This window comes from Elephantulus edwardii, unplaced genomic scaffold, assembly GCF_000299155.1.
Source record: "Elephantulus edwardii isolate Elephantulus edwardi_28Jun2011 unplaced genomic scaffold, EleEdw1.0 scaffold00071, whole genome shotgun sequence".
NCBI lineage: Eukaryota > Metazoa > Chordata > Mammalia > Macroscelidea > Macroscelididae > Elephantulus > Elephantulus edwardii.
The window spans coordinates 10,637,123-10,663,375 of NW_006399821.1; the positions used below are offsets into that span (position 1 = coordinate 10,637,123).

Sequence of the window (26,253 nt, forward strand, 5' to 3'; positions counted from 1 at the left end):
AAGTATATTTTATTTTCTCTTTTTATTTTCACACAAAGGCTGAGGAATGCAATTTCCTATCAGTAAGGGTAAATGCTACTTATTGTGAAGTTATTATACTTTGAAAACAAGCAAGGAAAAGAGGGGAAATAGGCCTGAGGAGACTCTGCAATATGAAGCATGACACTGTCACTAAAATGTCCTGTTGGCACAAAAAACCAAGACAGAAAAGGCAAAAGACTCTCACCACAGCTGTTCCAGTAAGACAGTGATTTTCTCTGGAAGTAGGAAACCAGTGATTGTACATAAATAAGCTTTTGTCACCAATGCATTTGGCTGAGGACAGCAATAGGTTGATACAAAATTATTAGACTCATTACTCCTGTCACAAAAAAAAAGAACACATATTTGTATCCACCACATAATTACATTCAACATGAAATTGAAAACAGGAAATAAAAGCCAGACCGACAGAAGGTCCCACCAAAACCAGATACGCACAGGTTGACGTGACTGAAGACGGCTCCCAGCCAGTCGAAGAGCTCCTGGGAGCTGCAGGCCACCTCGGGCTGGCCCTGGAGTGTGTGGCTGTGAAGCACTGGGCACTGCAGATCTGCCAGCACACTCTGGGCTACGCAAGGCTGGTGCTCTTTAATTTGGTAACTAGAAAAATATGACATCATCGTTGATTCTTCTGCACCTTGAAATACATCATTTATGGTTATTTAAATATCTTAAATAAACCCAGCAAATCCCTGCAACTACCCTACTCCCATATAAGATTTATAGAATACAAAAAAACCTACATAAAGAATATTATAGGGGGGAAAAACTATCAAAAGAAACAAAAGAAAGACTTTAAAAATATGGAAGACTATCCCATGTTAATGGACAGGAAGACTCAGTTTGGAAAGAAAAAAAAAAAAATGGAATGCAGACCAGATTAATTTAAGTAAGAGAGAAGGAAGTTTTACAAAGCTGTATTCAGATTAAAATAATTGAAGTTGGTTTTTTGCAACCTGTGCCAAAATTCTATAAACATTCGTCTTCTTTGAGAATTTTCTCAGAAAAGAGACTCAGAGATCGCGGTATTTTCATCATTTGTTCTAATATAAAACAATTCAATTTAATAAAGTTAAAATCATTCCTCCTATACTAATAACATCATGACTTCCACAATAAAAGTCTATCTGAATAATCTGTATTCACACAGACATGGAGCTCAGGCAAATGAGGCAAGAAAACCCACTGGAGAATCAGCTATGAGTCTGTTCTGACTTGATGGCAATGAGTTTGAGTATTATTAGAAGGGAAGCATACCAGAATAATGACATAATTTCACTCAAGACTTTTAAAATCTAGTAACATTCAAATGTCTTCCTGTTTTAAAAGATGTTCACAAAACCAACAGCCTTGGAAGAGAAAATATTGGCTCTCTCTAGAGTAGAGAATAGGATTCCTTTACTATCCAGAAAACAAAAGGGTTTCTCCCACTCTTTCTGGCACAGAAGTCCAACAACCTTACTGCCCATTATAAAAGGTCTGGGTTCCTTAAGCTCCAAGATCCCCGACCAAAACACAGCCTTCTGCATGAGAGGTTGTAGATGGCCTTCTTCACAGCACCTTGGGGGGTATGAGACTCAGACAAACACAAGGAAACACTCTGAACAATAAAGCACTTTTTCTCTGACAAGGAACCCGACCAATTGACTGGAAAAGATACACATTTTTTCCACTTCCAAAAAAGGCAATCCAACAAGGTGGGAAAATTATCAAACAACATCACTAATATCCAAGCAAAATCTTGCTGAAGAGTTTCAAAAAATGACTAGAAAAGTACATGGATAGAGAACTACCAGAAATACAAGCTAGATTTAGAAGAGGCCATGGCATGAAGGACATCACTGCCAATGTCAGATGGATCTTGACTGAAAGCAGAGAGTACCAGAAAAATGCTAATTGTGTTTTATTGACTAGACAAAGGCATTTGACTGTGTGGATCACAAATTTGTGGCTATCACTGAGAAGAATGGGAATCCCAGAACACTTGATCGTGCTCATGCAAAACCTATACTTAGACCAGAAAGCTGTCATACAGAGCAAGGAAATACTGCATGGTTCAAAATCAAGAAAAGAGAGTGTCAGCAATGTGTCCTTTTCAATCTATATGTGGAACAGAAGAATGTGGCATCAGGATTGGAGGAAGACTCATTAACAACCTGTGATATGCAGTCAATACAACCTTGCTTGCCAAATCTGAGGAGGACTTGAAACGTTTGCTGCAAAAGGTCAAGGAGTGAAGTCTTCAATACCTCAACATCAAGAAAATAAAGATTCTCACTACTTGACCAATAGGGCAGATAATGAAAAAATGAGTTGCATTAGGAAAGTTTGCTGTCAAGGACCTCTCAAGAGTCTTAAAAAGCAATGATGTCAGTCTAGAGACTAAGATGAGCCTGATCCAGGCCACAGTCTTCTCAATTGCTTGCTATGCATCTGAGAGCAGGACAATGACTAAAGATGACAAAAGAAGAATTGATGCCTTTGAGTTGTGCTAGAGGAGAGTATTGAACTTATCATGGACTGTCAAGAGAACAAATAGGTCTATCCTGGATAGGGTGAAGCCAGGTTTTTCCTTAAAGGCAAGGATTCTGAAACTCTGTCTCATATACTTTTGGCATGCTGCCAAGAAGGACCAATCCCTGGAGATGGGCATCATACTTGGAAGGGTCAGTACAGGAGAGGAAGACCTTCGATGAGATGGATTGACACAGTGACTGTGGCAAAGGGGGCAACTGTGTCAGAGACAGTAAGATTGGCTCAAGATAGAGCAGGGATCAGAGCTATTGAACACAGGATCACTACGAGTCATAGTTGACTTGATGGCACCTAACAACAGTAGCCATAATAAAACTGTGGGTAGCTTGCTTCTCAGCTTGAATGAATGTTAAAACCTCAGACTTCTCACCGTTCTTGACAAGTGAAAAGCAGAAAGCTCTCCAGAAGCAATTTCCTCCCTTGAGATTTACAGCCTTGAAAATCCAGTGAAGGGTCAACTATGAGTCAGTTCTGAGAGAGAGAGAAAAGAGGAAGGGAGGGAGGGAGAGAAGGAGAGCTAGAGCAATAAATGTAGGAGAACCTGGTGTTGCAGACCTAGGACCTGTGAAAGGAACCCAGAGTACCCAGTGATCTGCCCCTTCCTGGTGCAGCAGATAGACAGGCAGGCACATTTCCAAAATGGACCTATATGTTTTCCCACACTGTCTGAAAAGGAGTACTATGCTATCCACCATTCCTGATGACTTGAGTCATTATAATCTTTAATGGGCCAAAAATATACTTCTAAAAGGAGCAAAGCAGAAGCAGGTAGTTGTCAGCAGATTAACTCTGCTCATATTAAACATCTATTCAAACTTTAATGTTTTACAAATTATGGAACCCTGGTGGCTTAGTGGTAAAGAGTTGTGCTGCCAACCCAAAGGCAAAGGGTTCTAATCTACCAGCTGCTTTACAGGAGAAAGATGAGCAATCTCTTCCTGTGTGATTTTACAGCCTCTGAAAATCTGCTGGAGGGTCAGCTATGAGTCAGTTCCAATGTGACAGTACTTACAGCAAAGATATGTATATATATAATTTCCTTAACTCTAGGGACGGGGAGCTCCGGTGGTGCAGTCTATAGCAACTTATGCTAACTTGAAAGCTACACCTCTGGCAGTTGGAATCCACATGGGAAAAGGATGGGCAGTTTCCTGTTAGGATTTTCAGGTGGGGAAGCCTGATGTAGGGTCACCAGGGGTCAGAACCAAATTGACAGCAGTGAAGTTTCTTCTAACTATAGATATGAATCATCACTCAATCTGGTTGCCAGGGAGGTGATTCTGGTTCACAGCACCCTACACGTGACAAATCAGAACCATGCTCCACAGAGTATTCAATGCCTGGCATTTTGGATGCAGATTCTCAGGCCTTTCTTGGAGGTACCTCTGGATGGCCTCAAAGCACTCACTTTTCAATCAGCAGCCCAGTGCTTACTTAAATCCTTGTACCTCCCATGGACAACAATCTTGCAATAATCCCCTTAATTAGCAATCAGATATGATAATATGTACTCTTCATACCTGCTGAATGCCAGGCCAAAAGAAAATCAAATTTCAATGGTTTCTTTTCTTTCAAGGACCAACATGTTCTTTTATAGCTCTTGGAATCCGGGTTAAGGGAAAAATCCATCAAGTCAATGGAAACAACTTTAAAAAAAGAAAAGCAGCACAAATATTCATATATATATAATCCCCACTGTTAAGAAAGTATATTAAAAAATATAAAATGTTAAAATCTTATGGACAATAAAAACTATTTTGTTCCTCTTACACTTCCTCTGGTTTACCAAATCAAACTCTCCTTTTAATGGACATTTCTAAAACCAAGCACTAGAGACAACAGATGTTTTTAATTAATATTTTCCCTGAGGTCAAAGACTAAGGGCTGAGCTCCTCAGGAGACCAGCATAAATACAGTAGGATGGGATAGTAGTCTTAATTACTGATGTGCAAGCCAGACATTGTCAGAGATTGTCAAATCTCTCCATTTTACTAGAAATTTTTTAGAGAGAAAATTCATCCACAATTCCATCCAATTTCTACTTGTAATCATCAAATCTTGAGGAAATAAATAAAAGCATTAATAATAATATGTGGATTGATGTGTTTATGACTTTAAATATTTTACTCTAAACACATACATGTAGTGGACCATGTCCCATCCTGTCATCTTTATAAGACGCCGCCTACAGCTAAAGAAAAAGAAACACAAAAGCAGTATTTTAACTCCTCTGAAGCCCCTAGTCAAAAGCTTTAAAGAGAAGAAAAAGCCAAACCTTTTCTGAACAAAGGGAGTACAAGTAATTTGGGCATTTAACATAAACTGCTGCAGAAAGATTAATGACTTGTTAGAATCTGGTGGAACAAGCCTGATACTTACTAAATTTCATAATTTTTCTGCCAGAATATTGAGATGGATGACCTTGAAGTCCAGTCTCTTCATAAGTGTCTTTATCCAGTGATAAAACTAATTTACCTATAAATCAAATCATTCACATAAATGAGATTTTAAAATATGAACAGATCAGATCTTCTGACTAAAAGAAAGCAAGGGTATTTTTTTTAACTGTAGCTTTGTTTGAGGCAAGGAGAACTTACATACATCTTGTTTTAGAACAACCCAAGACAAAACTATTTTAAAAAGCAACATATTATTTCAGAAAAGTCTTGCTTTAGGGATCTTCTGTCTTCCTATCTTCTCATTATTATGAATATTTTCTTTATAATTGCATATAGTCTCAGTTATTCCCTTGTAATTTAATAAAGCAACTAAGTTATCTGACAGAGAAGACTTGGATCAAGCCATTTTAAAGTTACATTAACACAGTAATTATGAAAAATGAAGAATACAGATCAATGTGCTTTTTGCATCAAGTCGGTCTTCTTAATTACGAGGATCCTCAAAATAAATTACATAAGATAGTAAAAAAATACAAAAATCACTCTAAGTCCTTCTAAATATTAACATTTATTAAATAAACAAGTTGTTACAATATACTTTAAATGATATTAAAAAATTTTCTTAACATTTTCTCATAAGCACACTGCTTTTTGTTATATACTAAGCTATAACATATAGTATATATGTTGTTGTTGTTGCTGACTGCCTTCAAGTTGAGCACAACTTATAGTGACAATATAAACAAAAGGCCTAAAGCCTCTCTACAACTATCAACATTTATCAAAGTTCACAGTTTCCAGAGGCATGTTATTTAAGAAGTAGATGCCACTCCTGCTTCCAAACCTGTCATAGTATGTCATTGTTTTTATATGCCATTGAGTCGCTTGCAATGTTATAGCTACCCTATGTACAGCAGCTCCGAACCCGTTTTGGTTTTTTTTAAGCCTATTGTGGTGGTGGTGTTACGTACTGTCAAGTCGCCTTCAACTCATAGTGACCCTATGTACAACAGCCCTAAACCCTGCTCCATCCTGTACCAATCTTATTGTCTCTGACACATCTATCCTCTTTACCACAGTCACTGAATCAATCCATCTTATGAAGGGTCTTCCTCTTTTGCACTGTCCCTCCACCCTCCCAAGCATGACATCCCTCTCCAAGCACTAGTTCCGTCTTGCAACATGCCCAAAGTATGTTCGATGAAGCTTCAGAGTCTTCGCCTTCAAAGAGCAGCCTGGTCTTTCTCACCTTCTCTCAGACGAACCTGTTTGTTCTCCTAGAAATCCGTGGTATATTAAATACTCTTCTCCAGCACCACAACTCAAAGGTGTCAATTCTTTCATCCCTAGTCATTGTCCAGCTTTCTGATGTCAAGCAAGTAATTGCAAAGACTATGGCCTGGATCAGGTTCATCTTAGTTTCCAGACTGGCATCGTTGCTCTTCAGTACTTTGGAGAGGTCTCTGATAGCATACTTTTCCATTTTCATTCATCTTTTAGTTTTCTTGCTGCTGGTACCAAGAGTGTTGACTGTGGAGCCAAGTAAACTAAAACTGTTAACAATTTCAATCTCTTCACTAGCTATCATGATGCTGCCAATCAGCCCAGTGGTGAAAATCTTTGTTTTCTTTTCTTTTTAAAAAATTTTATTATTTTGTGTGTGTGTGTACCATCATATCAGATATGACTGGTATAGGAGGAGATTGCCCCTCCTTCTCCAGCAGAGTATCTGGTGGATTCGAACCCCATAACTCTGGTATTGCAGTGCAGCTTCTTGCCCCTAGGCCACCAAAGCTCCCTAAGAATCTTTGTTTTCTTTTTTTAAAAATTTTTTTTATTGTATTATTTTTATGTGTACTGTCAAATCAGATCTGACTGGTACAGGAGGAGATTGCCCCCTCCTTCTCCAGCAGGAATCTTTGTTTTCTTGATGTTGAGCTTCAATCTATATTGAAGGCTGCAGTCCTAGACCTTCTGAAGCAAACACTTCAGGTCCTCCTCAGTTACAGCAAGCAGGGTTGTGTCATCTGCATAACGCAGGTTGTTGATGAATCTTGCATCAATCCTGATGCCACATTTCTCCTCATAAGCACAGCTTCCCGGTTAATCTGTTCTGCATATAGATTGAAAACGTATGAAGATAGGACACATCCCAGGTGTACACTCTTGGTAATTTTTAACCATGTAGTGTTCATTTGCTCAGTTCTGACGACTGTCTCCTGGTCCAAGTATAGGCTTTGCATAAGCACAATCAAGTGTTCTGGAATTCCCATTCTTACCAGAGTCAGCCACAGTTTGTTGTGATCTACACAGTCAAACACCTTTGCATAGGCAATAAAACACAGACATTCCACTGGTACTCTTTGCTTTCAGTCAAGATCCATCTAACATTAGGTATAATATCCCTAGTACCCAGCCTGTACTTATGACAGCTCTCTGTTGATATGCTGTTCCAGTCATTTTTGGATAATCTTCAGCAGAATCTTGCTTGCATATGCTATCAACGATATTGTTTAATAATTTCTGCACTTTGCCGGGTCACCTTTCTTTGGAATGGGACCATTATATTATTTTACTTTTTCCCTAAATGAGACAAAGCAATGGCTTGATGGTAGGGAAATGATATGTCACAAGAAAATATGGTTTTCTCAAACTCCAAGATTAACTGAATTTTCAATTAAAAACATAACATTTCTTGTTCTCTTTTATATGTGTTGCCTTGATGGTATTCAATTTTTCCTAACTCCAGTAAAGCACATAGTAAAACTTTATGAGCTGTCTATAATCCTATAGGCAAGAGATATGCCTAAGAACCTAAGAAATTGTTTGAAAATCAATTTTCTTCCATCATAAATCCTATTAAATATAAGCTGAGTGAGGGCTTGTGTACTTAATGGAATTTTACTGTAAAATGAACAAGCATACCAAATGTAGTAAGCTAAGGAAAATTAAACAGTCAGACGTTAGTATAATAAATTACATACAGGACTTCATTGCAGTATTTTCTAGAATAGTAAAATTAGAAATAAGAAACAGTTAAAGAAATTATGAGATACTGTATGTGCATTGATATAGAATGATATCTATGATAAATAGTTTGGGAGGAGGAAAGCTAATTGCAAAACAATGCAATAAAATGTAATTAGTTTAAAAAAACCACAAATATTAAAAAAATGTCTAGTAGAACAAATACCAATCGGTTCAATAGTTAACTTCCAAGAAGGTGAACTGCTTTACATAAAAGGAGCAAAATGGAAATTTCACTTTACTGACATCTGAATGACTAGTTGTGTGTTTGTTTTTTGTTACAACATGTATTTGTTTTATAATTAAATACAAAAAAAAGTGAATGTTGTTACCGTTGGGTAGTAGAGCAACAGTATTATCTTCATCAATATTTGTATTGTATGTCAGTGCATAGCACGCACCTGTAAGACAAAAACAGAGAGGAAATTACAACCTGCAACTGTAATAAAGAATAAATCACAACTATACAAATTCTGTGGATTTTCACATGAACATAAACCTCCTTGGGGTCAATATCTGTCACTGCTCTGGCTCACTTATTAAATCTAAAATCAGTTAAGGAAGGCCAAGTCCCAGCTATTCACCTTCTACCACAGTCTTATTTGTGCAAATTATCTCCAAGAAGAAAATAGACCAGAATAGAATGGCTACGTATTTGGAGATGCTGGTAGAGAGACACAAAGTAGATGTAGACATTAGGGAGAAGTAGAAACTTAAAGCAGAGCTCTAGGTTAAGGTTCAAAATCCACCAGAATATCAACAGAAAGAAACCCGATATGGGGGGAGGGACTTACCAGAACATTCATAAAGTTAGGAAGAACTACTCAAGAGCTGATTCTAGGGAGATTTTGGCAAAAACAAATCAGGTGATCCTTTGCCACAAATACAAGTAGGAAATGACACTCAGCCCTAAAAAACTCTTAATCAAGAAAAAGTCAGCAGAGGAAGTTTAGAAATCAACAAGTCATACATGGTTGAAAATTGCTTCTTTCACTATCTGGGCCTACCACCTGTCAGTGTGCTGCACTGTTGTGACTTGCATGTTTCCTTGATGCTAGAACCATTGGAATTTCAAGCACTAGCAGGGCAACCTATGGTGGATAAGTTTCAGTAGAGCTTCCAGATTAAGAAATGGAAATGACCATATACTTCTTAAAGAATCCAAACTAAAAAGCTCATTGTTGTTGAGTAAGAACTGACTAGTAAATCACACAGGAGGAGCCTGCTCTCAGAGTTGTAGTAGATCAGAGAGACAGAGCAGTTGGGTTAGCAGTGCAACATCATAGACTGCCATGAGGGTTCCTCAAAGCCTTATGAACAGCAGTAGAACACTGACAGATATAGTGCTGGTCAATAAGTCCCTCAGGTTGAAAGGCACTCAAAATTTGACTGGGGAGGAGCTGCCATCTCAAAGAACAGTCATTTGCTGTTACGGCAAGACTAAAAATGAGGAGAAAGAGCTGCAAACATCTATTAATAATTCAAACACGGAACGTATGAATCTAGGAAAACTGAAACTTGTAAAAAGTGAAACAGGTTAGTCAGATCCAGGCAGCAGCTGCAGCCACTTTTGTCTTCTCTCACTCTCTTTGCCATATTCCTTTTGCTTCTGGAAACATGGCCTCTGGTGTGACTGTTTCTGATTGTGTCATCAAGGTGCAGGTGTGCAAATCATCGACATCATAGGAGGTGAAGAAGGGCAAGAAGGTGGTGCTCTTCTGCCTGAGCAAGGACAAGATCATCATCATCCTGGAGCAGGGCAAGGAGATTCTGGTTGGAGATGTGGGCCAGAATGTCAACAACCCCTATGCCACCTTTGTCAAGATGCTGCTGGACAAAGACCGTCGCTATGCCTTGTATGATGCAACCTATGAGGCCAAGGAGAGCAAGAAGGAGGACCTGATGTTTATCTTTGGGGCCCTTGAATATATACCCCTTAAGAGCATAATGATCCAAGGATGCCATCGAGAAGAAGCTGACAGGGTTCAAGCATAAATTACAAGCAAAGTGATAAGGAAGTCAAGGACCTCTGCACCTTGGCAAAGAAACGGGGGGACAGTTCTGTCATCTCCCTGGAGGGCAAGCCCTTCTGAGCCCCTTCCAGCTCCCTGCCTGGAACATCTGGCAGCCTCAGATCTGCCCATGGGGGCTGCAGGCTGTCCGCTTCCTGCCAGATCAGAGAGGTTGGGGGATCCCAGGAGGGGGAGGGCAATCCCTTCACCCCAGTTGCCAAACAGCTCCCACTTCCCCGCGACCTTCCTCTTCCCTCTACCCCTGATGGTTCTGGCCATCCCAAATCACTTTTGACCTTGAGATTCCTCTTAGGTTGAAACAGACCAACTTCCCCAGGCACCTCAGTTCAAGGGGTACCTTTATGTTTTTAATGACAGCCCCACTGTTCCTTTCCCTTTCCATGCTGCCAATTTCTAACCGCAATAGTGACTCGGTGCTTATCTGTTTAGTTCTGTGCATAAATGGTATGTTATGGAGATGACGCCACCCCACACTGGCTGGTTCCCATCCCCTTGTCCCCTGGTTATGCCCGCTTGAGTCAGGGCCATCCAGAAACCTTCCATTTAAAGGAAAGAAACAAATATAAAAATCAATGATAAAAAATTTGACTAATAAAAAAATGGAAACTGAATGCATAAAGATAGCCATTCTGGACATTTGAACTAGACAATTACATGACTGACTGTAATAGAAACGACACATTGAAGAGGAATGGTGCTATTTTAAGATCTCTCTGTAAGTACAATGCTGTCAGTGATAGAAAAACATCCGTGCCCTTACAAGGAAGATCTGCTGATAGAACTATTACTCAAACCAACCACTAAAGCCAAAGATAAAGAAAATGAGGATTTCTATCAACTTCTGCAGTCTGAAACAGATTAACCCTACAATCAAGAGATGTCAACAATAATTGGCAACTGGAATTTAAAAGCTGGGAAAAGAAGTAGGACTGCTTAATTGGAAAATATCGCCTTGGTGATGGAAATGAGGCTATAGATTATATGATGGACTTTTTACAATCAATTTTTTCAATACACAGATCTTCTCTGAAAAAAATTATAAACAGCAACTATACATATGGACCTCACAGGAAGGAATAGAGAGGAATCGAATATCTATGGAAGGAAAGTTGTTAGGTACTGCCAAGTTGGAACTGACTTATAGTTGACCCACAGTAGGTTTTCAGAGGCAGTAAATCACATAGGAGGAAAGTGCCCATCTTTCCTCCATGGAGCAGCTGGTGGATTTGAACTGTGTGCCTTTGGATTGGCAGTTCAACTCTTTACTACTAAGACATGAGAAAGAGATTGCAGAAAAACTCAGAATAGGGTCAGGGGTCAACTATGGAACACATGATCAGTTGCTCAAACGCAAGTTCAAACTGAAGCTGAAGAAAATTGAAGCAAGTCCCCAAATGCCAACATATATCTTACCAGAATTAAAAAACTACCTCAAAATAGATTTTATGTATTGAATACTATCACCCGAAGACTAGAGCATGTACAATTTAACATCCTGTTTGTAACTCATACTTGTAATTAATACCATCAAATTAGTTCCATAAAGGAAATAATAGACCTAACATCAAAACTAGACAAATATACCATAAGAAAAGAAAACAGCAAGACAGTATTCTTTATGGAAACAGGTGCATAAATCATGAATGGAATACTAGCAAAGAGAATCTAATAGCATACTGAAAGAGTCACACAGAGTGACCAAGTAAGATTCATTCCAGGAAAGCAAACAATGGTAAATAAATTAACACAATACATCACATAGCTGGAACAAGGAAAAAGAACCACATGATCATTTCCATGGATACAGAAAAATTATTTGATAAAACCCATTATCTCTTTATTGATGAAAATTTTCAATAAGAAAATTAAGAATAAGACAAAGATGGCAGTTCTGACCATTTCTATTCAATACTTCATTACAAGTTCCAGCCTAGTCCAAGCAATGAGAAAAGAAAGGGTATCCAATCAAAAGAGCTCCGGTGGCTTCGTGGCAAGAGCCTGTGCTACAATCCTGAAGACATGTGGTTTGAGGCCACTAGCTGCTCCACAGAAGGATGGGCAGTTTCCTCCTGTGTGACTTACTGACTCGGAAAACCCACCAGAGAGACAACTATTGGTCAGTTCCGAATCTATGGTACACAACAACAACAAATCAGAAGAAAAGAAGTAAAATTATCTCTATTCATGGAGGACACAATTCTTTATACAGAAAACACTTAAGAATTCACAAGAATTCTTCTAGAGCTAATAGAAGATTTTAGCAGGATTCTTATTGACAAGGTCAATAAACAAAAACAAGCTAAGGTTCTGTAAACCAGCAATGAGAAATTGGAAAGGAAAATTAGGATAACAATTCTACTCAGAATAGCACTTAAGAAAATATCTAGAAATAAATTTAACTAGATAAGAAAGCCTTATACAATGGAAATTATAAATTATTCAACGGAACTATAAAAGACTGCTGACAGAGATAAAACTCAACTCATTGCTAAGAAGTCCGAACCAACTCCCAGCTGATCCTCCAACAGGTTTTCAAAGGCTAGAAATCACACAGGAGAAGACTATGCATCTTTCTCCTACTGAGTGGATTCAAACTGCCTGCCAAACTGGGTTGGATTCAAACTGGATTGGCAGCACACCGCCTTATCACTAGGCCATCAGAGCTCCCTGACAGAGATAAAAAGGTTTAAACTAAATGGAAAGCTGATTCACGTCCATAGATAGTGTAAAGATGTCAATAGTACTCAAAGTATTACACAGTCAATGAGCTCAAAACTCTCACAGCCGTCTTTATAGAATGAAAACACTAATCCTCAACTTTATATAGGATGGAAAAGGACCTGAATATATAAAGCAACTTTGAAAAATAGGGGGGAAAAGGAAAGTAGGAAGATTCAAATTTTACGATTTCTATTATATGCTATGTTATGTTATGTGCCGTTGAGTCGCTTGTGACTCATAGCGACCCTATGTACAACAGCCCTAAACTCTGCTCTGTCCTGTGCCAATCGCACTGTCTCTGACACTCCCATCCCGATTATATGCTATACAGCTATAGTAATCAAAACAGCCTGGTGCTGGTTTAATAATGGACACACAGACCAATGGGATAGAACAGAGAGTCCACAAATCAATTTATATATACATCTCTAAGAGTTCAATAAATGGTGTTAGAAAACGTAAATTTCTACATACAAAACAATGAATCAGGATTCATACTTCAGTTGTTAGGTTTAACTTTTAACAATCTATTATCTAATAACAAAAACCAAACTGTAAACAACAAAGAAAATAAAATGAAACCTCATAAGAATCTGAAATGTTTATTCATCAGTCTTCACCAAAAAGTAAAAAAAGAAAAACCCAAAAACAAAAACAAAAACAAAAACCCAACAAACCTGCAGTAAATGCTTACATGGATTATCACTAGCGTTGAGTTTATAAGAGAATTTTTTTTTACCGGTATTTAACATTTTTCCCCCTAAGTACTTGCATAACAAAGGGAATAAAACTGTAAAACAAACATAAAGATGAAAAGACAAACTACTAATTGAAGGAATAGCTTAGGAAACTATATAGGTGAATAACCAAAATATACACAAAACTTCCTCAATGTAACAAGAAAGAAACAACTCAATTATAGAATGGGGAAAGGGTTTGAACAAGTATTCCATCAAAGAGAATATTAAAATAAACACCAAACAAACATATGGAAAGATGCTCAATATCATTAGCTGTCAGAGAGACAGAAATCAAAACAATGAGATACTATTTCACTCCCACTGTTGCTGTTGCTGTGTTATTAAGTATGACTCATAGTAACCCTACGAACAACAGATCTGAACTCTGTCTATACTGTCCCATCCTCATCATCTCTGTCACGTTCGTTTGTATTGACTTGTATTGCTACAGTCACTGGGTCAATCCATCTCATTAAGGGTCTTCCTCCTTTGCTGACCCTTCACCTTTCCAAGTACCATGTCCCTCTCCAAGGAATAGCCTCTTCAAGCAACATGCCTCAAGACTGAGAGACAAAGCTTCGCCATCTTTGCCTCCAAGGATCACTCTGTCTATGCTTATTCCAAAACATATCTGTTCTTTTGGCAGGCCATGGGATATTCAGTATTCTTCTCCAACACCCCAGCTTAATGGCCTCAATTCTTCTTCTGTCATCTTTAGTCTCTGTCCTGATCTCAGATGCATAGAAGGTGACTGAAAAGACTGTGGCTTGAATCAGGCAACGCCATTGAATTGTACATGGAGAAACTGTTGAATTGGTCTATGTTCTGCTTTATATCTTCTAAACAATAGATAATAAATAATAAATCAAAAGAAAGATCTAACTTTTTTGTTGTTGTTATTAAAAGATGACTTTGAGGCTGATTCCTCAGGTCTGATGTTCGAGACCTCTCCAAAGTACTGAAGAGCAATAATGTCAGTCTGGAGACTAAGGTGTGCCTGCCATATTCCATAATCTTCACAATTACTTGCTATGCATCAGAAAGCTGGACAATAACTAGGGATGATAGAAAGAGAATTGATGCCTTTGAGCTGTGGTGCTGAAGAAGAGTGATGAATATACCATGGACTGCCAGGAGAACAAACAGGTATGTCCTCGAGATGGGGAAACCAGGGAAACCAGGCTGCTCCTTCGAGGCAAGAATTCTGAAACTTTGTCTGATACTTTGTACATATTGCAAGGAGGGACCAGTTCTTGGAGAGGGACATCATGCTTTCCTTAGAGCAGGACATCATGCTTGGGAGAATGGAGGGACACTGCAAGGGAGGAAGACCCTCAGTAGAGATGGATTGATTCAGTGACTGGGGTAAATGGGGGTGGGTGTATCAGAGACAATAAGGTCGGCTCAAGATAGAGCAGGGTTCAGAGCTGTTGTACATAGGGTCTCTCATTAAGTTGCAAGGGACTTAATGGCACAAAACAACAAAAAACAAGGGTTAGATCAGATATGTGAGAGTGCCCATGTATCTAAATATCCACATCATTAACAAAATAATATTAAGGTCTAACACAGTTGAAAGAATGATATCTATGAAATGCCCTACTTCTCAGCAATGTCAAAATGAAAGCAGCTACCAGAAATACGTGGGGCTGACAATAAGGAGCTCACCTAGGGACTTAAGTGTTGTTATCAATTCCTACTCCTGGTGAGCCCACATGTGTCAAAGGAGAACTGTGCTCCATGGGGTTTTAAGTGGCTGACCATTCAGAAGTAGACTGCCAGGCGTTTCTTCCACAATGCCTAACATGCACGCAAATCCTCAGCCTTTTGATTGGCAGCCATTTGCGCCACATGGGGATTCCCTACAGACACTCTGCAATGCAGTATCAAACAAATAACAGGGTCCCTAGGAAACATGTTCATCAAACAAATGAACCCAGCAGATACACTGGGAACTGGGTGAAGAAAGGAGGACTAGAACCACAAAATCTAAGTAACTGATTTACAACCAAAACCTGGCTCTGTGAACAGCAGCTGTGGTGACCAGAGGAGAACACCCTTTGAAATTGCTCAAGACACAGTGGTCTCTGCAATTATACATAGGACTGCAGTGACCTGAACACACAGACTACTAGACTCTCCTCTCCATTAATCCTTCTTCCATTCCATGACTGATATCTTCATCCTTGTACAACACTGCAGAAAGTATAATCAGAAACCAGCCTTTCAGGAGAAGAGTGGGATGAGAAGACTGGGGTTAGGTGCATGCACTTGGCCATGATGACTATCACCACAGCCTAATGAATACAGGAGAAGAACTCGAATACCGTGGACAACAACCAATATTTCCCCATCTCCCCACATTCATGAATGTCATAGTTGTCCTTACCTTTTCTTACAAAGGTGCTGAGGAATTCGGGCGAAATGAATTCATGAAGAGGTAAATTCTTCACAGAGTAAAAAGGTCCAGTTTCCATAACAAGGCTTTTAAGCTCTTTTGATAGTATCCCACATTCAGGAATCAGAAATGAAACCTATTGGAATGTGTAATACAAACAAGGATTTATTTTCAAGTAGATTAACATCTAGGTTCATAGAGATAAAGCCATGAAAGGTACTCCAAAGGTTTATTTGACATAGAATTGGAGGAGGAGAAGGGAGACGGAGAGACAAAAACCAAACCAGAGGTGTCTCTGAGAAACTAGCCAGTCAGACTTAAATTGTGATTAAAAAATTAAAACCAAACCCACTCTCTGGAATCTCTTCTGACTGATCAGTCTCAAGACTGACCTTTGAGCTCCATGGTTTCCATCTTAAAGGGAATAGGCTGTATTATCTTTCTTGCAGAGATGCTGGTGGATTCAAACTACTGACTTATCAGCAGCCCAAGCCAAAACTCGCTATGCCAACAGCTCAACTCTTTGTTGCAGAGTTGAAGCTACCCATAGCTGACCCTCCATTGGGTTTTTGAGGCTGTAAATCACCCAGGGAAGTTACTGCTCATCTTTGTTCCACTGAACCCCTTTGGCTTCAAGCCATAAAGTAGGCGTGGCCTTTGGGTTAGTGGCACAACTCCCGACAGACTTATGTCACACTGCACTGCAATACCAATGGAAGGTCTGATAAACGTCAGCTCAAATATGACGGCAATTACTTGCACTATGCCTTCCTACAGAGCACCTCAGATTGTGGTTAAATGATTAAATTTAAAAGTACAATATGCTTAATTCCTTATAACCCATAAACTGAGTTTTTGGGGTCATAATAGTTTAAGCTGTGGTGCTGAAGAAGAGCACTGAACATCCCATGAAGAACAAATAAAATAGAACAAACAGTTATGTCTTGGAGAAGGTGCAGTCACAGTGCTCTTTGGAAGCAAGAATGAAGAGGCTTCGCCTCACATTCTTTGGGCATGTTGCTAGGAGCGGCTATTCCTTGGTGAGGGACATGATGCTAGGAAGGGTGGAGGAAAGGTGAAGGAAAAGACCCTAGACGAGGTGGATTGACACGGTGACTGCAATGGACTTTTTTTGTATCAGGAAATGTGAGGATCACACATGACAACACAGGGTTCAGACCTTTTGCTCATAAGGGTCGCACTCAATAATAATAAAAATCGTTTGAATGGGTTATATGGCTTGGAAATTTGGGTTGTTCCTCATTTCTGGCAGGTTGTTTTTAAGTCAAGAATTAGTTTCTGATGCCTCAACTGCCACATTTGTGGAAAGGGGACCCAAGAAGAGGGCGTTTTTTTGGATGCAACAATGTTATCACTAGGTCCGGCGGGATTTCTCCATGAAGTGACTAGAAACTTCAGAGAGGGTGGTAGAATAAACTTCTCAAAAGCAGTTCATAAAAGATAGATTGCTTCCTGGGCCTGAATAGGCACAATGCTCTGGTAAGAGTCACAGACAGGATGGCGAGTGAAGAAATCAAGCTGCAGAGGAGTGACAGTCTGAAGAACTTGCCTCTCAGATGAGTAAAGCGAGTAGCACGTGGCTACCACGTGGTTGCTAAGCATATGTCACACCCTCCAACTCTGATCTCACACCACTATTTGAGCATATGTTGCACTTTAAGGTTCACTGCTAGAGGTCCGCAAGTACCCCTTAAACCCCCAGGCAGAGAGGCCTTCATTCCCTGCCAGAGTCGGCTCCGCCTCCTTCAAGGCCGGTACACGCTAGGAGTTGTAGTTCCCTCAAAGCAATAACTCCTCTACTCAGAGAGGTTAAGAGACTACAGCTCCCAGAATGCCGTACAACAAATCTTCCCGCCCATCCCGCGCACGCCTGCCACTCCATCTGGGATCCCTGGGTGGTCTAACCGTATCAAAGGAGCCCAGCTTTCTCGTAGTTTGCTGGTCATCTGTAATCTGTCAAAGGGAGGACGTTCCGTTAGCAGCACAGCTTACCCTGTAATTATGATAATGTGTTTCCACAAGATGCCGGTGGCGTGACTTATGGTGGTTAAAGTTGGACTTCTCACACACCAGCAAGTGCCGCGGCACCTCCTGCAGCCTACGTAGCGCAGCCATTCTCCTCCAAACCTGGCTGCGCGGCAATCCGGGAGCTCAGTACGCACCGCCCCTGTCCTACCCGGCCCCGTTGGTCTCTACCTTGACTTTCTTCACCCCGCCTTTCCTGCCCAAGCCACGCCTCCCGCTTCCTTGCCCTCCTCTCGCACAGTGGCTCATCTCTGCTCGCCCCGCCCCTCACGTTTGCCACGCCTCTCCCCATCGTCCCAACCTTCGCCTATAACACGCCTTTCCTCCTCCCCGTCCCTCATCTCTGTCACGCCTCTCCCTTGCCCCGCCCCTTTGCGTCACTCCTCTCCCTTGCCCCGCCCTCTGTGTCACGCCTCTCATTCGCCCCGCCCCTCTGTGTCACACCTCTCCCTTGCCCCACCCCTCGCTGTGCCCCACCCGCGCTGCGCCCAGCCTCTCCTCCGCCCAGCTCTTCGCCTCTGCAGCACCTCTCCTTCGACCTGCCTTCCCTTCAGTTAGACATCTCTGGCCAAGGCAGTCTTGCCACATATTTGACTCGATGGCACATAACAACAACAACAATTGCACTTATGGGCTTTGGGGGCCTTCTTGGACATCTAGGGAACTCAGGACGAATCTCTGTGATGGATTTCTAATGCTTTCAATGGGAAAAGCAGGTGTTTGTGAGCCTAGAACTTGACAATTAAAAGCCGCCTTTCCCTCTGGCTTCATGAAGGAGGGAGTGTACAAATCATACCACTTGACTAGATGACTGGATAAGATATTTTTTAATAAGAAATATATTTTTATTAATACTTATATGGCTACAGAAGTGTGAAGATGGCACAGGCTAAGGCAGAGTTCCGATGTGTTGTTGTTCATGGGTTCAGATTCAACTTCACCACACCTAACAGTAGCTAAAACATAACTAAGGGAACGCTCATGGCTTAGTGGTAAGGAGTCGTGTTGCTAACCCAAAGGTAGGTGATTCACGTCCACCAGCTGCTGCTCTGCTTTGGGATGTATTGTCTCTAAAAACCTGCTGGAGGGTCAGCTATGAGTCGGTTGCAACTTGATGGTACACAACAACATAACTATATTGTTATGTGTAACTGACACTTCAGTGGGTTTTCAGAGGCTGTAAAACGAGAGGAGGTTGCCTATCTCTCTCCCACAGAGCTGCTAGTGGATTCAAATCATCTATCTCTGGGTTAGTAGCATAACTCTTCATCCATTAGTCAGCCACAGCTCCCTTTACAGTCATAGCTATATAATTATAGCATAGCCTCACTTGACTACATAGAAGATTTATTTCATTTGTGGAAACAGTCTACGGAGAAACTGAATATCGGCAATCAAAACAAGGCCAGAGGCTGACTATCGAACAATTAATTACTCATGTGCAAATTCAATTTGAAGCTGAAAAATATTAAAACAAGTCCAGAGGAACAAATTATGACCTTGAGTCTGTCCCACTTGTATTTAAAAACCGTCACAAGAATAGATTTGATGCATTGAACACTAATAATAGAAGACCAGGTAAATTGTGGGATGGAATCAAGATATTCATCCATGAAGAAGATCATGTGATTTATGGGATGACATAAAAATTATCTTTTATGACAAGAGCAAAAGGTAGTTACAAAGACAGAGGAGAGGAAAAGAACAAAATGGATTTTAGAAGAGATTCTGAAAAGTACTCCAGAGTGTTGAGGAACCAAAACAAAGGAAAGAGATGCCAAAGTGAAACAGATGAAAAGAAGATTTCAAAGGGCAGCTAGAGGAGACAAAGTATTGTAACAGAATGCGGGGGGTGGGGGGGGGCAGCTAGAGCTGCCGAATAGGAAGGGAACAACTCACTGAATATTCACAAGCTAAAATAACTGAAAAACAAATTCAAGCCTCAAGTTGTAATACTGAGAAATGCTGTGAGAAAATTCTTGAAAGATCAGAAAATATCAAAAGAAGATGGAGGGAATACACATAACCACTGCATCAAAAAGTTTGACTTTGAGACAGATTCCTCAAGTCTGCTGTTAGAGACCCCTCCAAAGCACTGCAGAGCAATGATATCAGTCTGAAGACTAAGGTGTACCTGATCCAGGCCATAGTCTTTGCAATTACTTATTATGCATCAGAGAGCTGGACGAGTACTAGGGGTAATAGAAGGAGAATTAATGCCTTTGAGTTGTGGTGCTAGAGAAGAATATTGAACATATCATGGACTGCAAAGAAAACAAATAAATCTGTCCTGGAGAGGATGAAACCAAGCTGCTTCTTGGAGGAAAGGATTTTAAAGCTCCATCTCAAATATTTTGGACATGTTTCCAGGAGGGACAAGTCCTTGGAGAAGGACATCACACTTGGAAGGGTGGAGGGATAGCTCAAGATAGGAAGACCTTGAATGAGCTGGATTAACTCAGTAACTGGTGTAATGGGAGTAGGTGTGTTGGAGACAATGAAATTAGCTCAAGATAGGGCAGGATTTAGAGCTATTGTACATAGATGTTGTTGTTGTTGTTATGTGTAAACAAGTTGTCTGTGACTCATAAAGACCCAATGAACAATAGATGTGAAATTTGCCCTATCTTGTGTCATCCCTGCCATGTTGTTGTTGTTGTTATGTGTAAACAAGTTGTCTGTGACTCATAAAGACCCAATGAACAATAGATGTGAAATTTGCCCTATCTTGTGTCATCCCTGCCATGTTGTTGTTGTTGTTATGTGCTGTCGAGTAGCCTGCGACTTATAGCGACCCTATGTACAACAGCCCTAAACTCCGCTCTGTCCTGTGCCAATCACACTGTCTCTGACACTCCCATCTCAATTATCCCAGTCACTGAATCAATCCACCTCATAGAGGGCCTTCCTCTCTTGCGCTGTCCCTCCACCCTCCCAAGCATAATGTCCCTCCCTAAGGACCGGTCTCTCCTCACAACATGTCCAAAGTATGTTAGACGGAGCCTCAGAATCCTTGCCTCCAAGGAGCCACCCGGTTTAACCCTCTCCAGGACAAATCTGTTTGTTTTCCTAGCGGTCCATGGTATTCTCAATACTCTTCTCCAGCACCACAGCTCAAAGGCATCAATTCTCCTTCTATTCTCCTTGGTCATTGTCCAACTCTCTGATGCATAACAGGTGATTGCGAAGACCATGGCCTGTATCAGACACACCTTAGTCTCCAGAGAGACACCACTGCTCTTCAGCACTTTGGAAAGGTCCCTAACAGCAGACTTTCCCATGGCAATGCGCCTTTTAATTTCCTGGCTGCTGGTGCCAAGACTGTTGACTATGGAGCCAAGCAAACTAAAGCTGTGTACAATCTCAATCTCTTCACCATCCATCCTGATGCTGCCAATTGGTCCAATGGTGAGAATCTTTGTCTTCTTGACATTGAGCCTCAATCCATATTGTAGGCTGCAGTCCTTGACACTCTGCAGCAGGCGCTTCAGGTCCTCCTCCGTTTCAGCAAGCAGGGTTCTGTCATCCGCATAACGCAGATTGTTGATAAATCGTCCACCAATCTTGACCCCACATTTCTCCTCATAGAGCCCCGCCTCCCGGATAATCTGTTCTGCATATAGGTTGAAAAGGTATGGAGATAGGATGCATCCCTGTCGTACGCCCTTCCCAATTTTGAACCATGCAGTGTTCCCTTGCCTCCTGGTCCAAGTATAAGTTTCGCATTAGAATGATCAAGTGTTCTGGGATTCCCATTCTTCTCAGAGTCAGCCACAGTTTGTTATCATCTACACAGTCAAATGCCTTTGCATAGTCAATGAAACACAGATAGACATTCCTCTGGTATTCCCTGCTTTCAGCCAAGATCCATCTAACATCAGCTACAATATCTCTAGTACCACGACCCCTTCTGAAACCAGCCTGGACTTCTGGTAGTTCTCTGTTGATGTGCTGTTCCAGTCAGTTTTGGATAATCTTCAGTAAAATCTTGCTTGCATGTGAAATCAGTGAGATTGTTCTGTAGTTTCCACATTCTGTTGGGTCGCCTTTCTTTGGGATAGGAACAAATATCGATCTCTTCCAGTCAGTTGGCCAAGTGGTCTTTCTCCAGATTTCTTGGCACAACTTGGTGAGCACGTCCAGGGCAGCATCTGTTAACTGAAATATGTCAATTGGCACACCATCTATTCCTGGAGCCTTATTTTTTGCCATTTCCTTCAAAGCAGCCTGAACTTCTTCTTTCATCACCATAGGCTCTTGCTCATATGTTGTTTCATGAAATTCTTCTGTGTCTTCCAATTCCTTTCGATTGGGTATCCCTGCCATACCCAATATATTTGAGCCCCTTGTTAAAGTCATCATATGACTATCTTGTTGAAGGCCTTCCTCTTTTTTGCCAACTCTCCAAGCATGGTGTCCTTCGCCAAGGACTGGGCCCTCCTAACAACATGAGCAAAATATGTGAGACAAAGCTTCACCATCCTTGCTTCCAAGGAGTACCCTGGTTGCACTTTTTCCAAGGCACCACCTCTAAAGACATTGATGCTTCTGTCATTCTTAGTTACTGTCCAGCTTTCAGATGTGGAACAACTAATCAAAAAGATTTAGATCGGGTGTACCTGAGACTTTCAGCTGACATTGTTGCTCTTCAGCACTTTGGAGAGGTCCTTTACAGCAGAATTTTCCAGTGCAACATTTCTTTTGATTTCTTGACTGATGATTGTAGATCATCAAAGGGTATTGATTGTGGATGCAAGTAAAATGAAATCATTGACAACTTCAGTATTTTCTCATCTGCCATGATGCCGCATATTTGCCCAGTGGTGAAGATTTTGTTTTCTTGATGTTGAGATGTAATTCATATGAAGACTGTAGTCCTTGATCTTCTACAGCAAGTGTTTAAAGTCCTCCTCACTTTCAGTAAGTAATGTTAAGTCACCTACATAAAGCATGTTGTCAACGCATTATCCTCTGATTCTAATGCCACATTCTTCTTCTTAAAGTACTGATTCACAAATTATTTGCTCAGCATACAGGAACAATAATGGTTGTCCATGGTGGGCAGTGTTTGGTGGAGCTCCCCAATTAAAACAAGCTTGGAAGCCGGAGTGGCATTCACTTTAGAAATAGCTTGCCTCTGGAAACCCTACGAACCTGGAGAAAGGATAGAAGTTATACATGTGTTCATAGGGTTGCTATGAGTCGCCTATGACTCGATGGCACTTAACAACAACAACAAGAAGATGGTGAAAGAGAGGAAGACCCTCAAACAGAAGGAGAAAGATACAGCCTTGACACACACCCTTCTTGATTTTGAACCATGCACTGTTTCCTTGCATTGTTCTGACAACTTCTTTGTCTAGGAATAGGCTTTACATGAGCACAATTAACTGCTCAGGGATTCCCATTCTTCTCAATGGTAACCATAATTTGTTGAGATCCAGGCAAATTGCCTTTGCATAATCAATGAAACAAAGATAGACACTTTTCTGATATTCTCTACTTTCAGCAAGATCCATCTGATATCTGCAGATGGATATTCCTGATGCTCCGGCCTCCTCTATATCCAGCTTGAACTTCTAGCAATTCTCAGTCAATGTACAGTTCTAGCCATTTTAGAAATCTTCAGCAAGATTTTACCTGTATGCAATATTAATGATATTGTTCAATAATTTCTACATTTTGTGGGATCACCTTTCTTGAGAATGAGAACAAGAATGCATATCCTCAAGTCAGGTAGCTGTGTAACAGAGACACTGATGATTAATAATTATATTTTGTTAGATACCACTGAGTCAGAACTTTCAGCAGGTTTTCGGGGGCATTAATCGTAAGAGAAGAGAATACGCATCTTTCTCCTTAGGAACAGATGGACAGTGTCCTCCCTTACCACTAAGCCACCAGAACTTTGTAATAACTGGATAGATGAAACATTTTTGTTGATATCTTACAAATCAGTGTATATGACATGGCTGCTGTGAAGCTAAACACTGTGACACTGATGTGTCAAATAATAATGCTTACCCATAACGGTTACCCACGGTGAATAGTGTTCAGTGGAGCTCCCAGATTAAAACAGGCTTGGAAGCAAGAGTGGCATCCACTTCCGAAATAGCTTGCCTCTGGAAACTCTATGAACTTAGAGAAACTATGAAAGTTAAACAAATGTTCAGGTCTTTCATTCATAGGGTTTCTATGAGTCGTCTATGATTTGATGGCACCTAACAACAACAACAACAACATAAAGAGGACTCTATTTGCCTAATGGATAGAAAGTTATGCTACTAAGCCAAAGATGGGCAATTTTAGTCTGTGCCCCTCAGGCCGGGTTTTAATTGTTTTTGACCAAACATTCTTCTAGGTGGTATAGCACTGGTCTGTCCATTTGCTGTACAGAAGTAATTCATGGTTGCTGTGATGCTAAACACTGTGACACACTGATGTGTCAAAAGTGATAATGGTTACCCAAGGTGGACAGTGTTTGAAGGAACTCTCAAATTAAAACAAGCTTGGAAGCAGGAGTGGCATCCACTTCTGAAATAGCTTGCCTCCAGAAACTCTGTGAACATGGAGAAATGATGAAAGTTATACAAGTGTTCAGGTCTTTTGTTCACAGGGTCACTTTGAGTTGTCTACAACTAGACAGCACCTAACAACAACAACATTTGTATATTACTACAATAAATTTAAAAATACTTTAAAAATGGGAAAGAGAAGATGAAATACATCGTAAGCGGCACATGCTTTCCATTTTTCCCACATTTGAAATGAATGTACTGATAAATACATACATGAGTCTGGCAAATTTATTTACAGTTAAGATTTATATTTCATCTTTTTAATTTTTCTTTAATTCAGCTATAAGCTGTGCTCCCATCCAAACATTCTTACAAAGAGATGAGGCTTCAAGCTTTGCAAATGCTGTTTATTAGAAAAGTGGAAAGAAGGGGCTTTGAGACCATCAACCTTGAATATCAAGTTTACTTTCACTAAGGAGGGTGTGTCTGTGAAGCTCTGGCTCCATTTGTTTCATCACAGCCCTTGTGGGTGCTGAATTCAGCACAGCTGACCATCTATCACAACACCTGTGAGGAGCATAGTGGCAGCTGTCACATCTACGCTGGGCATAGATTGAGTCCTGGAAATTTACTGATATTGTTGGAGCTTTTGTTCCTTTTTACTAATGTGTGAAAATTAGATGCAGTGCGGTTCCAGATTCAATTCTGCCTCATCTTTTTCCAGCTGTGTCTTGCAATAGACATTTTTATTTAGAAAGTAAAAGTGCTTGCTAGTCAGTCCCAGGAAGAAAAATCTTTGGATTTTTTGAAGACTTCATACTTTACTTTGGTCTTGTCTCTTAACCACATATTAAAAGAGTATCTTTTTGGAAAAAAAATGGAAGTATAGGGACCTACACCATTTAATGAAGACTGTGTCTTCCCATTAATTTTGCAACCCAGTGCATACTAATGTATTAAGATGATGCTGAAATGCACTTACTGTATCTTAAAATGGAATAGCAAATGTTTTATTGGCATTTACGCTTTATTAATTCTTTTATAAACAGAAACAATAAAGTGGCTATTTTTAAATCTTTATAAGAGGTTTTATAATTTTTTTGACATTTGGCCTTTTAAAGGAGAAACTTGAGTTTTGGTGAAGTGATCTTCCAAGGCAGCAATGCCAAATGGAAACAGAATACAAACCAGCAAGAGATCAGCATATATATATGGATAAACCAAGTGTGATATATCCACACAGCCATAAAGAGAAATTAAGTCCTACCTACAACCAGGAGAAGATAAAATAGATGAATGGGATCTTCTAAGAATTAAATCCCTATGCACATCCAAAAACTTCTCCAACAGGGTAAAAAGGGAAGCCACAGGTTGAGAAAAAGTATTTGGTAATGGCATGTCAGATAAAGGGCTTATATCCAGAATTTATAAAATACTTGAGCACCACAACAAGATAAAGGTAAATAATCCAATAGAAAAATGGGCACAGAATATGAACAGACATTTCACCAAAGAAGACATTCAGATAGCTAACAAGCACATGAAGAAATGTTGAAAATCTCTAGCTCTAAGAGAGATGCAAATTAAAACGACTATGAGATATCATCTCATCCCCGTCAGAATAGCAAAATTTAACAGAACAGCAAGCAACAAATGATGGCGAGGTTGTGGAGAAACTGGAACCCTTATTCACTGTTGGTGGGAATGTAAAATGGTGCAACCACTGTGGAAGGCAGTGTGGCACTTTCTAAAAAGTTGCAAATAGAGATACCATTTGACCCAGCAATTCCACTA

General features: G+C 40.3%; 1 protein-coding gene and 1 pseudogene across 3 annotated transcripts in view; one reads left to right on the forward strand and one right to left on the reverse strand.

Annotated features, from left to right (window-relative positions):
- The window catches only part of RPP40 (ribonuclease P/MRP 40kDa subunit), a 26,686-nt gene extending 8,655 nt beyond the window's left edge, over positions 1–18,031 (reverse strand). Inside the window, exons 1-7 of one of the 3 annotated variants that reach the window (XM_006888729.1) lie at positions 17,909–18,031; positions 15,887–16,031; positions 8,336–8,404; positions 4,957–5,052; positions 4,098–4,223; positions 481–679; positions 227–361 (exon numbers count right to left, since the gene is read on the reverse strand). In XM_006888729.1, coding sequence (XP_006888791.1) covers positions 227–361; positions 481–679; positions 4,098–4,223; positions 4,957–5,052; positions 8,336–8,404; positions 15,887–16,031; positions 17,909–18,031 — 893 coding nt within the window. The remainder of the gene's footprint in view (positions 1–226; positions 362–480; positions 680–4,097; positions 4,224–4,956; positions 5,053–8,335; positions 8,405–15,886; positions 16,032–17,908) is intronic. The other 2 variants (XM_006888730.1, XM_006888731.1) reach the window with 2 other exon arrangements.
- Positions 9,621–10,096, forward strand: LOC102860513 (annotated as a pseudogene).
- Positions 18,032–26,253: the final 8,222 nt, after the last annotated feature.